General features: G+C 41.9%; 1 protein-coding gene across 2 annotated transcripts in view; it reads left to right on the plus strand.

Annotated features, from left to right (window-relative positions):
• FRAS1 (Fraser extracellular matrix complex subunit 1) overlaps positions 1 to 16,928 on the plus strand; it is a 513,532-nt gene that overhangs the window by 401,649 nt on the left and 94,955 nt on the right. For both annotated transcript variants that reach the window (XR_010751479.1, XM_066384281.1), the window contains exons 39-44: positions 4,656 to 4,804; positions 5,244 to 5,406; positions 6,979 to 7,114; positions 12,254 to 12,447; positions 13,461 to 13,614; positions 15,089 to 15,352. Coding sequence is in view for 1 of the 2 variants with exons in the window: in XM_066384281.1 (XP_066240378.1) it covers positions 4,656 to 4,804; positions 5,244 to 5,406; positions 6,979 to 7,114; positions 12,254 to 12,447; positions 13,461 to 13,614; positions 15,089 to 15,352 (1,060 nt within the window). In the remaining variant the exon portion in view is untranslated. The remainder of the gene's footprint in view (positions 1 to 4,655; positions 4,805 to 5,243; positions 5,407 to 6,978; positions 7,115 to 12,253; positions 12,448 to 13,460; positions 13,615 to 15,088; positions 15,353 to 16,928) is intronic.

Below are 16,928 nucleotides of genomic sequence, written 5' to 3' on the forward strand. Positions count from 1 at the left end.
GTTTTGACAAAAGTTTTGAAAATAGAAATGATTATGTGAATGGTAGTCATTCTTAGTATTGAATTTTTCACACACACACACACACACACACACACACACACACACACACACACGTTTTAAGTAATCCTTGCCTGGGCTGAAGAGTCTGGCTATAAAATCTAGTCCTGAGTAGCAGCACGAAAGATAAAGCACTGGCCTGGGAACAATTTCGCCAATTGCTTTTGCACAGATTTTCCCCTCAGATTGTCTTTTCTTAAATTACGGGAAACTGCATTCCACCCTGATCCTTCTCAGGGGTCTTGTACGGTTTCAGAACGGCTTTGATTTTGTTTTTCTTTTTTAATTGACTGGTGACTTTTACCACAGGTTATGGTCTTGAATTTTATGAAACTCATGAATTCATAAAAATGTATGAATACGGATATAATCAATAGATCTCCAAGCCTTGAAAAATGTGTGACAGACCCAAATTGCACTCCAGGAGCCGTTCGCACCCATTAACTGCTTATTATAAGCTGCATATCAAAATGCAAGCCCATTGGCAACTGAACGTGTGTTTTCAGAAATTGATAGAATGTGAATTCACCCACCAGAGCAGAGAGACTATGAAAGAACCAGCCTCGCCTGCTGAAAGCATAGCATATTTTAAAGACTTAGCGAAGGCATATGCCAGCTTTCTCTGAGGGCTGTAGAAGAATGTTATATATACTTAGTATAAAGGGGAAGATTTTTTCCAGCTATGCATGGTTAGTGAGTTTGCAGCGAACATCCGGGAGGGTTGGAAAAGCCATATGAAATCTGGTCATAAATGAAGCAGGATATAAAGGGATAGGAGCAGGAGGGCCTGTTCTTAATTAGAGTTCATTAATTAGATGTCAGGAGAGACAAAAGGGAAAAAGGGGATTCTGTGTGATTTGCTTATTAATGTGGTTTCTTTTTTACAGTTTGCTATGCACTGCAAGCAAACACATAGAGGAGGGAGACTGTGGGTTTTGTAGTTAGAATAGGTGGGTTTTAATCCAAGCTCCCCACTTACTGACATAGTAACCCTTAGCAAATTACTTAACTTTTTAGGGCTCAGTTATTGTTTTCTTCATCTGTAATATGGGGAGGATGATCTAAGATTGATTTTAAAAAATTAATAGTGATTTATATACACCAGCCAACACTACAATAATTCAAAATATACCGTTTATAATATTGCATAATACATGTTTAGGAATAAATGTAGCAAAAGACATGTAAATTCAAGGGATAATTAATGCTATGACTGACTCTAAGGAAAATCCAAATGAGTCTCTTGACAAAGTATTAGAAATAGAAGAATTCACCAAGGGACCAGATAGAAGATTAAGAAAGCAATAGCATTGCTATACATAGGCAAAAAGTAGCCAGTAAATGTAACTAAAGGGATGATACCACTTAAAATAGCGTTAACAAAAATCATGTTCACTGGACAAAGTCTAACAAAAATCAGGTGGTCCTTCTACAGGGAAAATTTAACACTTAACTGACAGACATTTTACAAAGCACTAAATAAATGACGTGTTTGCCATAGTCATGAATAAGAAGATTTAATATAAAAAAGATATCAGTTCTCCCAGAAAGTAATCTTTCTGTTCAACTGAGATTCAGTCAAAAGCCCAGTGAACTTTTTATGGCTGATTCTACAATATACAAGGAAGAACAAAGGGCCAATATTCTGGGGAAAAAATGCAGGAGGACCGGCACTTGCCCTATGAGATATCAGGGTTTATTATAAAGCAGCACTGTTAAAGCAGTGTGGCACAGTACTACACAGAGAGTCCAGATACAGACCATCCATGGGAACTAGCAAGCCAGATTCATGGAAACAGGAGGAACTCTGTCAGGCACAGAATGAGTGTTCATATGGGAAACCAAATAACTGGTACCACTGCCTCACACCCCACCCAGTTCTCAGCTCCAGGCGTTAAGTACTTAGATGTCATAAGGACAGTTTTATAATTTTTTTAGAAAATAGGTATTTTTATGATATTGGAAAAAGGAAGAGTTTCTTAAACAAGAAACAAAAAGTGCTAACGCAAAAGAAAAGATTGATAAATTTGACTATATTAAAGTTATGATTCCCAAAACACACCATTAAGAGTAATTTCTTGCCTGACAAGGCAGTGGCACAGTGGATAGAGCAGGGGTCCCCAAACTTTTTACACAGGGGACCTGTCCCTCAGACCATTGGAGGGCCGGACTATAAAAAAAAACTATGAACAAATCCCTATGCACATTGCACATATCTTATTTTAAAGTAAAAAAACAAAAAGGGAACAAATACAATATTTAAAATAAAGAACAAGTAAATTTAAATCAACAAACTGACCAATATTTCAATGGAAACTATGGGCCTGCTTTTGGCTAATGAGATGGTCAATGTCCGGTTCCATATTTGTCACTGCTAGCCATAACAAGTGATATGGTGCGCTTCCAGAGCCGTGGCGCGTGTGTCCCGCCTCACTGGAAGTAGTACTGTTCGTGAGTGACGCCGCGCTTTGCGGCGCTGCCACATACAGTACTCCAGGAGCACAAGATGCATCTCACTGACCACCAATGAAAGAGATGCCCCTTCCGGAAGTGCAACGGGGGCTGGATAAATGGCCTCAGTGGGCCGCATGCGACCCATGGACCGTAGTTTGGGGGTCCCTGGGATAGAGCATTGGCCTGGGATGCAGAAGACCCAGGTTCAAAGCCCCAAGGTTGCTGGCTTGAGTGCAGGCTCACCAGTTTGAGCATGGGACCACTGGCTTGAGCATGGGATCATAGACATGACCCAAGGTGGCTGTCTTTGGCCCAAGGTGGCTGTCTTGAGTAAGGGGTCACTGGCTCAGCTGGAATACCCCAGTCAAGGTACATATGAGAAAGCAACCAATGAGTAGCTAAGGTGCCGCAACCAAAAATTGATGGTTCATCTGTCTGTCTCTATCTGTCTCTCTTTCTTGCTAAAAAAAAAAAAAAAAAAAGTTATTTCTTTAAATTATGACAGAATTTGGTGTGTGTGGGAGGGATATAGCTGATTTCACACTTTCTAAAATCCTGCAGTCATTTGAGATTTGGAATATTATAATAAGATGTGCCTGACATGAAAAAGTACTTCTTTACCAGATTTGTCAATGAGGAATTTAGAAGATACTCCTAATCAAGAGTCGGGACCTCTGTCCTTGTAGTTTATTACCATCTTGGAAGACAATACTTAGAACTCTCAGCCGTCTTTTTAAAATTCTCTTCCAGGGAGTACTCACAGTCATATTAGGAGGTAGTCTTTTGGAAGCCCGAATATTGTATTTGACAATCCATGTGGAAAAATAGAGAAACTCTTAAAGTATAAATTGAAGGGAAATCTTTCAAAGTTTTGCAGCTTCAGTGAATTTGAGTTTCCTTTCTTTCTGGTGCCCAGAGATGAGAGGAAATACAGAAAGTTCTGTGATCTTGCCTGGAGGCTCTGAACAGCCAATTTAAAAAGGCCTCCCGGTCTAGAAAATGAGAACTGATTAGAATCTTCTGCCCCCAGGGCACCATGTATCTGTGCTCACATTTCTGACCCATTACCTCAACTAACTGTACAACACAGCTGTGAAAAGTGGCATTTGAGAGTATACCAAATTATGCAATGATTTATCTTCACTGTTGTGGTAGGAGTGTATATAGTGGCCCTGTGTTCATATCAGGGGGTAATGACTAAAGAAAACTTTCTAAGAAGATGTTGCCTGTCTTCTAGATATTTCCAAAAATATCCCTAAAAAAGAAGAAATTACTCATTAAGACATTCAGTTTTTGTCTATGTAAAGACAAAGAAAGCCAACTCTATTTCCCAATAAGCAATGCGAAAGGGAAGGGAAATGGTTTTTTCGGTCCAATAAAATGAAATCTGAAAGATTTCCTAAATTCTGTTAAACTAAAAATTTTTAATGTTCAGCATTAAAATGAGTCATTGGCTGAGCTAAGTAACTTCTGTTCCTTCTGTTTTGCAGAATTTTCTCCCTCACTAAGTTATAAGGGAATTTTACTTGTTTCTAAAAAGCAAGTCATCCTTAGAAATTCCAGAAGAAGCTTACAGCTGTGATTTTAACTTTTTAAAAGACTTTATTCATTTTAGAGAGGAGAGAGAGAGAAAAAAAAAAAAAAAGAGAAGGAAGGAGCAGGAAGCATCAACTCCCATATGTGCCTTGACCAGGCAAGCCCAGGGTTTTGAACCAGCAACCTCAGCATTCCAGATTGACACTTTATCCTCTGCACCACCACAGGTCAGGCCACAGCTATGATTTTAGAAAGATGACATGTCTCTGACCATGCTTTGTTCTTCACTAGATGATTGTAATAAAAATAAAACCCCTTGTGACTCTTATAGTAACAAAAGACTGTCTTTGTTTTATGCCCCATGCCTAAAGTGCATTTCCCCACTGTTATCTTGAACTACTCTTGGAAAAAAAAGATTATCAAAGAGGCATTTTAGGAGGAATAAGTACTGGCATTTTTTATGCAATTAGAAATGGTGTTGCTTTATCACAAAGGGAAGGAGACTTTTCTAGTTAGCATAGAAGGAAGCACCCATGACCTTTAACTACTGGAAGTAGTCATTTCTGCAAATGTGCACTCATGTCTTAATGTCATATTTGCCTGATTAGGATGATTCTTCCCCCAACTCAGAGATCTGGATTCAGTTAAGTTCTCTGCCCATGTATGGTACTCTTTTAAGAACCTCAGGACCGGAAGTGGAAGAAATCTCCGAGGTTGCCAATTTCACAATGGAAGACATTAACAACAAGAAAATTAAGTATGTAACCACTTTGTATTCCTTAACAGAATTTTTAAAAATTGTGTTAAAATATCATAGTTAACCTTAACTTTGAGTGGTGAGTGCACAATACAGTATACAGATAATATATATATTATAGAATTGTGTATTGGAAACCTATATAATTTTATTAACCAATGTCACCAATAAATTCAATAATTTAAAAAAAAGATGTGTGGTAATGGAAGGAAACTTTACTTGCAGTGGTGAACAAACCTATATAATTTTATTAATCATTATCACCCCAATAAATTCAATAAAAAATAAATATTTTTTAAATGAAGTGGAACAAAGTAAAAAAAAAATTAACAAGTAACCAATAGCTCCCTTAAAAGATTATATTGCTTTTAAGTTGCAGTCATCTTACTTGGCTTCTCAGTGTAGCTCATTCATTTGTTTCTTCTCGTGGCTTCTGCAGGTACTCAGCTGTGTTTGAGACCGAAGGTCAGCTGGTTACTGATAGCTTCCATTTCTCGGTGTCTGATATGGATCACAACCGTCTAGACAATCAGATGTTTACTATCATGATCACTCCTGTCAAGAATCCACCTCCAGTCATTGCATTTGCTGACCTTATCACGGTAAACAATTCTCAGATCAATAAACAGGGAGTGCTACAGAGAGCTGGGATCTATGGTGATGTAAATAATCTCTTTCTAAATTGGCTGCCAAGTTCTTTCCTCAAAGTATCTAGGCAATAGTAACAAGATAGGTATTCTTTTCAACTGTGAGTTTTTCAAAAAGTAAAAAAAAAAGTGATCATATGCAGAAAAATCAAATCATTATACCCACACTGTTTAGTTAGTCAACAAATATTTATGTGTCAAATATAAATGTTAGATGTGTATAATGGGGGGAGTAAAATTAGAAATGAAATATATCTCTGAGGAGTTTATAATCTAATGTTAGCGGAAACTAAAGTATGGGCGTATGGACAATGTCCCCCAAGTCATTCCTTAAATCCAGTTTATACTTATGGTGAAGAATGTTGACACTTCCTTGGGGTAGGGAGTGTGAGGGAGCCAGATAATGCATCCCGATCATGAAGTTACCCGGACCTGAGTTCCAGTACCAGTTCTGTTACTTAGTAGCTAAGTGACCTTGAATCAGTTATATAATCTTTCCTAGCTTCAATTTCCTCATATATAAAATATTAGTAATTTCAGAAGATTGATCTGCCGATTAATAAAACAGTATGGAAAAAAAAGTATAGTACTGGCATGTTGTAGTCAATCCATAAAAGTTAATTCAGTTTCCTCATCCTGCTGTCTGTATAGAATCATAATGCCAAAAGTTCAGCTTTTCTGGTTTTGTCGAGCAACTGAAAATTGAAAAACCGAGTTGTTTCTAAATGATTCTGCCATTCTACCCATTTTCCCATTTCCACACCTTACACAGCCATTTGGGTCTCCCTCAATCCCAGAGCCGGGTGACCTTCCACTTTGTAACCTGTTGATCTTCCTACATATAGCCAAGAGCTGTTCAGAGTGAAAGGGCTGGGTCATATCCAGCAGGCTAGGAAAAAACCAAGCTCAGCTTGCAGAGTGAGCATGCAAAACAGGGCCCTAAAGGAGAAAGTTAGTGTGAGCAACTGCTTTTACTTGTCCTGATTTATTTCCCTCCTCGACATTAAGGCAAGCACTAGCTTTTGGGTATGTTGAGCCCTTTCTTTCTGCACCTCTATAAATGCTCACTGTAAAGGAATGAACGGGACTCTGTTCTGCGTGGGAACACCTATAGGACAGCCGCCCTCATGGTGTCCGAAGGAGGACTGGAGGATCATTCTTTAGCTGCGGGCTTTTGAATGTTGATGTGGAAGGCAGGCAGCCATCCTGTTGTGCAGTTGTGACGAGGTGGGTGATTAGAATGGGCCAGAGCTGGCTGCTTTATAACCAGATCCATCATTGAAGGCAGCACGACTTTGAAGGGAGACACGCAAGTCATCGTGCCTGAGTGTCGCTTTGAGAGGCGCTAAAAGATTGCCTGGCTTCAGCAGTGTGCACATTCCTCATCTTGTAGGTAAAGGATCTGCCTCCTCAAAGAAGTGAAATTGATGCCAGAAGGTCACCCCAGGCAGCACTTTGCAATTCGGTTCCTTTTAGCATAGTTATGTGCAACCGCCCAAGGACTCTCTGCAATCTTTTCTTTCTCAGGTTGAGGAGGGAGGGAGAACCCCCCTCTCATTTCACCATTTCTTCGCTGCGGATGATCATGACAACCTCCAGGGAGATGCCATCATTAGACTAAGTGATCTGCCCAAGTACGGCTGCATTGAGAACACAGGAACAGGTACCAGCAGGAGCTTTGCTGTAGACTTCTTTTAGACCCAAAAAGAAAGGAGGGTAGAGGGAGGTAACCACTTCCAGTTAAACCTGGACATGGGGAACTAAAGAGGAATGGAACCATTTTAAAGGAATGGAAGGAAGGAAGATTTCATCCACTCAACAGAAATTTACTGAGCATTTTCTGTGTGCCAGGCACTTTTTCAAGAGGAAGGGATGCATCAGTAAACAAAACCGACAGAAACCACTACTTTCCTGGTGCCTTAGATCCTGGGAGGGAGTCAGATAAGAAACCTAGAAAAATTGTGTAAGATGTTAGGAGGTAAATCAATGCTATGGGGGAAAAAATAGAGCAGGGTACCAGCAGTAGAGATGGAGGGCCTTGTAGATTACACTCAGAATTGAGTGTCAAGGAAATAAAATTTTCTGTCCTTTTATTGCGAGACAGCTGCAGGTTAGCCAAACCATAGCTTATGTCTCGGCTCCTTCTAAAGATAGGACGTGAATTGAATAGCATGCTTGTTTATCTGTGACCCTCTCCTCACATTCTCCCTCCTCTGCTATCTGCCCTGGACCTACTACCCTTGGTGGTTATCCCAGAGAGGGAGAAGCGAGAGGATGTGTTCCATCCACAGGCCCTCCGAGACCGCAGTGACGGGTGGTTTGAGACAGGTCCTGGCAGGTTACTGTGCTGCTTGCTGCCTCTGCAGTGCGATTCCTGAATGCCAGGACTTGGCTGTAATTGGCGTGCTGCCAGCAGCTCCCACAGAGAGGCCATAGACTGAAGGTGTCTGTGGTGAGCATGGCACCTGAGATCTGAGCCTGGTTCCTGGAAATTCACTGAGCGGTGATCAAGCTTGCTTAGAGATAATCTTGGGGCTTTTCCCCATCTTGCTTCTCAGTGTGTGTGCACTTAGATTTGTTTATCGCTGAGTTAGATTTACCTCCAAAAATGTTGTTGCCAGATACAATGGTTATAAAGATGAGTAGGGCACAGCCTCTGCCCTGAGTGGGAGACAGACAGAAGGCTGATGAATTAATTACACAGAATATAAAATGCCAGGACAGGGTAGGAGCAAAGCACTGTGAAAGTGCATAGGACAAAACAATTACTTTTGCCTGGGAGCCCGGAGAAAGTCTAAGAAAGTGACATTTTCAATTGGAACTTGAAGGGTTAGTGGAAGTCACTGTGGGAAGAGGGAAAATGGCATTTATCACAGAGGGAAGAGCATGGACAAAGGGTGGAGAACCCACAAGGGATGGTTGCCCCTGGCCTTCTCTTCTCTCCAGATGGTTTCTTACTAAGCCTTCCTAACATGGTTTTACATTAGCCTGGAATGCATGCAGAGGAGTATTTCACCAGTCCAGAAGTCAAATTTCTGGCAAGCCTCATCCTCTCTAACAATGGTTCCCAAACTTTAATGTCCATAAGTCTCACAGGGAGGGCTCATGGAAACATGTTTTCCTGGCCAGCACATAAGAGTTCCTGTTGGAAGACGTGGATGACGCCCATGTGTTTGCATTTCTCTCTACTTTTTTTTTCTTAAGTGAGAGGAGGAGAGATAGACTCCCACATCTTCCCCCACCAAGATATACCTAGCAACCCCTATCTGGGGCCAATACTTGAACCAACTGAGCTATTTTTAGCAACTGAGGCTGACACTTGGAACAACAAGCTATCCTTACCACTCAGGGCCAACAATTGAACCAATCAAGCCACTGACTGCGGGAGGAGAAGAGGGAGAGAAGGGAGAGACAGAGGAGGGGAGAAGCAGATGAGCACTTCTCCTGTGTGCCCTACTTAGAATCAAATCCAGGGCATCTATACACTAGGCCGACACTCTATCCCAGGGGTTGGGAACCTTTTTGGCTGAGAGAGCCATGAATGCCACATATTTTAAAATGTAATTCCGTGAGAGCCATACAACGACCTGTGTACATTACGCATTATCTAATAAAAATTTGGTGTTGTCCCAGAGGACAGTTGTGATTGGCTCCAGCCACCTGCAACCATGAACATGAGTGGTAGGAAATGAATGGATTGTAATACATGAGAATGTTTTATATTTTTAACATTATTTTTTTATTAAAGATTTGTCTGTGAGCTGATGCAGCCATCAAAAGAGCCACATTTGTCTAGCAAGCCATACGTTCCCAACCCCTGCTCTATCCTTTGAGCCAGCCAGGGCCTGCATCTCTCCCTAATCACAGGCAATGCCATTGATGCTGGTCCAAGGGCCACACTTGGAAAACTACTACTCATCTTAAAATGAACCCGGAAGTAAGGAAGAAAGGATCCAAGGACAAATAATTGTACCAAGGCACATAATTTAAGGACCCTACCCTTTGCTCCATGGGTATAAAGAACTGAGTCTGTTTTGTGTATGTGAAACTAGTTACCTAGATTTAGAATCCAGCTGATCAGAAGAATGTCTTTTTAAAAACATTAGAAGGAGCAGCTGAAGCTTCTTACCAGCAAGACCAGGAGCAACAGAATAATTATATAGTTAAGTATAAAATCCAACAGCATGGAATCTATATTCATTCAGTACCAGCACAAACAGGACAGGACCCACCCTGCTTACCTACAGGGCATCGCCGTATTCTAGTGCAATGTGGTAATAGATGTTCATGATGATAGCCTGCATACACTGACAACTGTTTAATTTGTGTGTAGTCTATTCCGTTTAAGAAGAAAAGGAAGTCATAACAATGATGTACATAAAAAAAGATAAAAGGTACAATTTTAAAAATTGGAAGGGTTGATGCTAAATCTTCAGTGACAGATTCACTTGTTGAATGGCTTGTTTTCCAATAACAGAAAATAAGTCATTAATCTATTTGAATATATTTTTAAGAATTATGTATTTTATTTATGCTATTTTGGATCCACATAAAGAGGCCCCGGGCCCTGGCCAGTTGGCTCAGTGGTAGAGCGTCGGCCTGGCTTGTGGAAGTCCCGGGTTCGATTCCTGGCCAAGGCACACAGAAGAAGCACCCATCTGCTTCTCCACCCTTCCTCCTCTCCTTTCTCTCTATCTCTCTTTTCCCCTCTCGCAGCCAAGGCCCCATGGGAGCAAAGTTGGCCTGGGCACTGAGGATGGCTCCATGGCCTCCACTTCAGGCACTAGAATGGATCCGGTTGCAGCAGAGCAATGCCCCAGATGGGATGAGCATCACCCCTGGTGGGCATGCTGGGTGGATCCCAGTTGGACACATATGGGAATCTGTCTGCCAACCCCCACTACCCCCCCACTTCACTTCTCACTTCAGAAAAATACAAAAGAGAGAGAGAGAGAGAGAGAGAGACCCCATGTCTCACACTGATAATGATCGATGGAAAGAGAAAATAAGAATTTGAAGGAATGATAACAAACCCTGAACTGTATGTCCAGAGGTTAGACTCCTCTATGCTTCTGTTAACAAGAGATGCCAAATTTGAGGGGTAAAATTTGAGAAAACTTATGTAATTGAAGAAAAAATATTTGTCTTGAGTTCCTAATTCAAATAATTTATAAATAACACTTTTTAATTCCTAGTCTTTCTGTTGAGAGGACAACAACAAAAAAATAACACTATCTACAATTCAGGAAGTCAGTGGCCTTTTAATACACGACCTGACCCTTGCAAAGGTCTATGGAAGAAGGAAAGAGAAAGCCTGGCTGATTTCAAATTGTCTATAATTTTCTTTGTTGATATGTTCAGGGAATATTTGAAGACACAGGGGTTACTTTTTTTCTTTTTCTTTTTTTTCATTTTTTAGAAAACTGATAACTATTTGAAATCAATTAGAGAAACTCAGATGGAGTAAGAAACAAGTCATCCATCATGTAAACAGCACTTACTCTTCCCCTTGGTATTTTACAGTCTTTGAGGTTGGCATGAAAGGAAGTGTTAGAGGCAGCATTTACTATGGTGCTCTGAATGGTACCTGAGCGTCTTAGTACCTGAATGCCATCTGAGCTCTGGATGGTCCTTGAGTATCACAATAGTCCTGGTGGACCATTCTAGGCACTGAGCTCAACCCATGCTGAGGTTTCATTAAGGAACTGAGAGGTCAAATGAAAATATGCTTAAGGAGATTTTTCTTACATTAAAAAGGCATACAGCCTGACCTGTGGTGGCGCAGTGGGATAAAGCGTCTACCTGGAACGCTGAGGTTGCCGGTTCGAAACCTTGGGCTTGCCTGGTCAGGGCACATATGGGAGTTGATGCTTCCTGCTCCTCCCCTTCTCTTTCTCTCTCTCTCCCCCCTCTCTCTCTCTAAAAATCAATAAATAAAATATTAAAAAAAAAAAAAAAGGCATACAGTTAACCTATTCTTTGGGGGGGGTATTTTTCTTAAGTGAGGAGTGTGGAGGCAGAGAGAAAGACTTTCACATGCACCTGACCAGGATCCACCTGGCATGCCCACCAGGAGGTGATGCTCTGCCCATCTGGGGTGTTGCTCCGCTGTAACCGGAGCCATTCTAGAGCCTGAGGCGGAGGCTATGGAGCCATCCTCAGCCCCCGGGCCAACTTTGCTACAATGGAGTCTTGGCTATGGGAGGAAGAGAGGGACAGAGAGAAAGGAGAGAAGAAAGGAAGTGAGGGAAGAGTGGAGAAGCAGATGGTCGCTTATCCTGTGTGCCCTGGCCGGGAATCAAACCCGGGACTTCCACACACTGGGCCAATGCTCTACCACAAAGCCAACTGGCCGGGGCCTAACCTATTCTTATGTAGAGCAAGAGGGCTCTTCTTGCAAGGACATGCCATGTAGAATGGTCTTAAAATTAAATAACGCTTAAGGTAGAACCTTTGCAATTGTATCATTACTTGCCCCAGCACTTGCTTTATCAAAAATTTCTAACAAGTCACTTATTCTGTGCTTTATAAAATAGTAATGTTGTGAGTGCTTTCATGCATATTATCTCATTTGATTTCCCTTGGAACCAGCAGGGCAGATAAATTCATTTATAGATGCGAAATAGTGGTTAATCTGGGGTCTAACCCTAGGTCTTCCGATTCTTGGTCTTCTGCTCCTTCTACTTTCCCACCTTTACCCTCAGGTACGCTTTCATCTTTTGTTGATAATGCTGCCACGTTTTCTAGTTCAGCCTAGTAAGCAAAGACTCAAGGTAAAAGTTCTCCCTTGATGTTGATGCAGGTGATCGTTTTGGCCCGGGAACTACCACCAGTGACCGAGAGGCATCATTCCTCATTCAAGATGTCCTGGAAAACTACATTTACTACTTTCAGAGTGTTCATGAAAGCATTGAGCCAACCCATGATATTTTTAGTTTTTATGTAAGTGATGGAAATAGTCGTTCAGAAATCCACAGCATCAATATCACCATCGAGGTAAAGACTCTGGAAGTTAGAGAAGTTGAGCCTTTGATCATAACATCCCACTGTGAAATAGCTTCATATAAACTCAAAAGCAATGAAGATTGAATAGGACCCTCGGTTTTAGAGGTTAATTTGAAAAAATAACCCTAACCTACAGGAAACGTACAATTAAGGCTGGCATTTGGGGATGATCTGACTTGGAAATCTAAACTTCCATGTCAGGGTAAAATCTATTCTCTCTTATGTAAAAAACAGTTTGTGAGGGTCAGACAGAGAAACCTTGCCAATCTTATATTTAGATGAAAACTAACATATGCCAATTTTCCCCTGAAATTATTGTATGTGGTTCAATATACATAGTTACCTTTTATTATTTTTTAATGCACTTATTCATTAAATTGTCACATCAAAGAAATGTGTTCCTTGATGCTGTATTTATTCTCATTGGAGCAAATACAGAGGCTTGCTCCACTAACCCAGGGCGAGAAAGGTAAAAGTCAGAATGGAATACCCTCTGCCTTGCTTTGAGAAAATAAAACATATGGTACCTGGGCACTTTTCAGGGACAGTGATGACGGTGGCGCTGGCATACGGGCAGGGAGACAACTTTAAAATCTCACATTTTCAAGTGTGGTGTCCTCACACAGATACTGTGCTGTGCTCAGGGCTTTCTAAGACCGTTAGTTCTGATTTCAAATAATGTGCCTTTAGCCCCCAAATCGGCTTGTACCTGTCTAACCACACATCCACAGTTTTGGTCTGGAAACTATGACCATTGTACCTACAGAAAAGATCTGAGAAGATCTTGTGTAGAGTGTTTTGCAGTTTCTTTTCAAGGGGACATTTTGTTTGTGTGACTGCTCTCCTTTGACACTAACCATGTTGATTGGGAGTCAAAGCAGGTGACACATTAAATGCTACTTTGATCGTGAAGGTTGATGCACCATTACTTTCTCTGAATAATGTGTGTTGTTCTTTCTTAAACCAGTGTCTGTCTGAGACCTAATGTTTTATGCTTTTATCAGAGGAAGAATGACGAGCCCCCCAGGATGACTTTGCGGCCTCTCCACGTACGGCTGAGCTCGGGAGTGGTGATAAGCAATTTTTCTTTGAGCCTGCAAGACCTGGACACTCCAGATAATGAGCTGATTTTTGTATTGACACAAAAGCCTGACCACGGTAGGACACAGCTGCTCTGTAAAGCTTCTTAATTGAGGCGCCTACGGTTGTTAGAATAAACACGTAGATGTCAGTTACTTTTCTGCCTTGCCTCTATAGCATTTATTTTTTGCATCAACGCACAAATCAGATTTACAGGTAGCTGATATTCTTTGGACTCACAGTAGACAGTGGTTACTCTAAAAGCCTGAATCCGAGGTAATTGGTGTTTCTGAAATTCAGTTTCAGCTATTTTCTCGCGTTCCTATGTAACCTCAGGCAAAGCAGGTTTCGGCGTCTGCATATTGTCTTCTCAGAGAAAGCATCATCGCTTGATAATTTGGGGCCCTCTTATGCGAGGAACACCCTTGTTATCAATTACAAAAGGTGTTCACTTCAAGTTAGAGCAGTGATTTTCAACCAATGTGCTGTAAGAATTGTTAAAATGTGCAACACCCGACTATGTAGTCAGGTTCCATTAGGTTACCGAATAGAAAAAATGACAACAGCCAACACAATAGCCATCTGGTGTAAATGAATCAAATTTGGATCTTTTTTTTCTGTCAGATCAACAGAAAATATATTTTTTGTGGTGCCACAGAGATTTCATAATTTATTTATGTGTGCTATGAGAAAAAAAGGTTGAGAATTGCTGGATCAGAAGCATGAAAGATGTCTTTATGAGCTTTTGTTTTGTTTTGTTTTTTGTTTTTTTGGCAAAAAACAAAAAAGTTACTTTTCCTGATTAAACCAGGGATAAAAGCCACCGTGGGAATCTTCCACCTACTTCTTTTCTAAGTGCCATCTCCCTGGTATTACCAAAAGCTGGAACTTTCATCTCCCAAGCATCCATCCTAACACCTGTCGGTCTCTTAAGGATGAAACCATTCTTGTTACTGGAGAGTTAAGTGAAGAGGCTATTGGTCGCTGCAGTTCAGGCTGCTTTTATTCATTTTTACTGTCTTTAATGAAGCACTGTAACCGTCTCACTGTGGTACCCCTGCCCTTGAAAGCAGAAAATTATGTCTCCACCCAAAGATGCTCAGCATCTTTCTGAATTTTAAAGGAGTTCCAAACATATGTTTATCTCCTATCCCAGAAGCCCTCAGCGGAAGGCAGCGTGTGAAGAGTGCGACGTTCACTTTGCAGAAGGGAAAAATAAGGGTTAGATAATGAGATGAGTTTGAATTCGTGGAGTGGGATTTGACTTCTAAGCCATTTTATTACCACATCTATCTGTGTCTCTTTAAGAGATTTTAAACCAGGAAAAGTGGGACTTTATCTTCTTCATTTGTATCTGAGGCCATAGGGAAGCAGCCTGCACTTATTTATAAAATGCTAAGTTGTGGGTCGTTTATGTTTGTGTCACCAAGAACCTCTGAGGCACTTGACATTCCACCCAGGCTCACGCTAGTTGACAAACTCAGACAGTGTTTTGGTGCCATATATATATATATTCTCGCATTGTTGTTTTTTTCTATACTTCCTTCCTCAGGTCATCTACTCCACAGACAGACTGCCTCTGAGCTTCTGGAGAACGGGAGGATTTTAGACCAGGGCTCCTCCTTCACCTACCAGGACATCCTGGGTGGGCTGGTGGGGTACGTGCCTGGCGGTCCTGGTGTGGCCATGGACGAGTTCCGGTTCTCTCTCACCGATGGACTCCACATGGACACAGGGAGGATGGAGATATATATAGAGCTGCCGACAGGGGGTGCCCCCCACGTGGCTGTTAACCGAGGCCTACAGCTCTCAGCAGGTACCACAAGAATGGAAGAGAGTGGCTGTGGTCCTTTGTCATGGTCCAGTGCTTCCTTCCCTGTTCGCTCTGTGGGAGGATTCGGAGCTAAGTGTTCAGAACTCAGGGACAGTGGAATTGGGGAAAAGTGTTGTTTTAGGGACACTAAAAGTTGTGAATAACAAGTGTGAATCTCTGTAATCCTTTGGGCCAGATGCCTATGTCTATGAATTTGAGAGAAGATTGAGATAAAATGATAGTATTTCTAAGGTCGGACATTGCCACTCCCCAACCATCCCCACACAGAAACAAGCAACAAAAGAAATCTGGCGGGATTTTCAACAGGCTTATTTAAAAAAAAAATGGCATGGTGGGGCAATTGGGAAGTCATCGTGTGCTAAAAGAGACTCTGCAAATAATTGGGAACATTTGACATGGGATTCTGGGGTCTGACATTCACAGGTTTGCTTATGTATCAACAGCCTGTGACACATGGCAGTCTCGAAGTCAGATCGCAGTGGATGTTAATTAGGGAGTGGGCCTTTCACCCACAGAGCATCTACATCCCACTGAAGTTCTTTTGTCTCTTCTTAGTTTCACGTGTATTTTGTAGTAAAAATATAGTATAAAAGTATTTGAAAATTTGGAGATCCCCAAAGATCCCAACTATTAGGTCTGGGGTTTAATTTACCTTGTTTACAAGCAATTGAGTTAGCCTGGTATTCTTTCATGGATGCTGGAGGAAGACACACGATTCCAGGGCCCAGACCGAGTACTTGCGACGGTACAACAGGCAGCGGTGCCATCAGCGTGTCTGCATTGGTTCTCTCTGCCCTCCAAGTCTCGCGGTGCTGGTACGGAGGCCCAGGTGGATGCCTTCCGGTGCAGCGGGAAGCATTGCAGGAGAGGCACACTGAGCTTGGGAACTCCTCGTGTTATAATAAGCAACAGGGAAGCCTGCTCTTTGACCCAGAAGAAGACATCGCCTCCTCCCTGAGAATGGCCTGGGTAAAAAGTGGTCAGGCCTTGCAAGAATGGGCAGAGCCCCTCAGGGCCCCTGGGAGATTGTCTCTCCAAACACCAGGATGACTAGGACCTACTTTACCAGAATTTACCATTTTTAATATGAGAAAATGGCTGGACAGAAGAGCAAGGGCCGAGGCCCTGAGAAGAGGAGCCAGCCCAGTAGCCAGGGCTTTGCCTCCATCCCCAACAGCGGTGCAGCGCACAGGGCCCATAGCCTCGGTCCCCGGCTCTGTAATCCGCACCATGTCCTCTGCCTTGAGAAACAACGATTGTGATGATTGCTTCTAAAATGGCAACCAGAGTTTACTTACAGCAGTTTTTGTGATTTGGTGATCCCCAAGATAGTAAATAAACCGGGTCGAAGCAGGTTTTCTCATAGGTCTAGGAGTGATTTATAGCGCAGAACAAGGAGTTGTGAAATAGATATCAGTACTAAAGGATAGGGACTAGAGCAAGCACAGGGAGCCAGTGAGAAGGAATCAGCAGGGGAAAGGGGCTCAGATCTGACTAGGACGTGGGGAGGTCGGGACTGTTTCACTTGGGGAAGTTAACAGGAACTCAGCTGGAAACG

Source organism: Saccopteryx leptura, chromosome 5, assembly GCF_036850995.1.
Source record: "Saccopteryx leptura isolate mSacLep1 chromosome 5, mSacLep1_pri_phased_curated, whole genome shotgun sequence".
In the NCBI taxonomy this organism is placed as follows: Eukaryota; Metazoa; Chordata; class Mammalia; order Chiroptera; family Emballonuridae; genus Saccopteryx; species Saccopteryx leptura.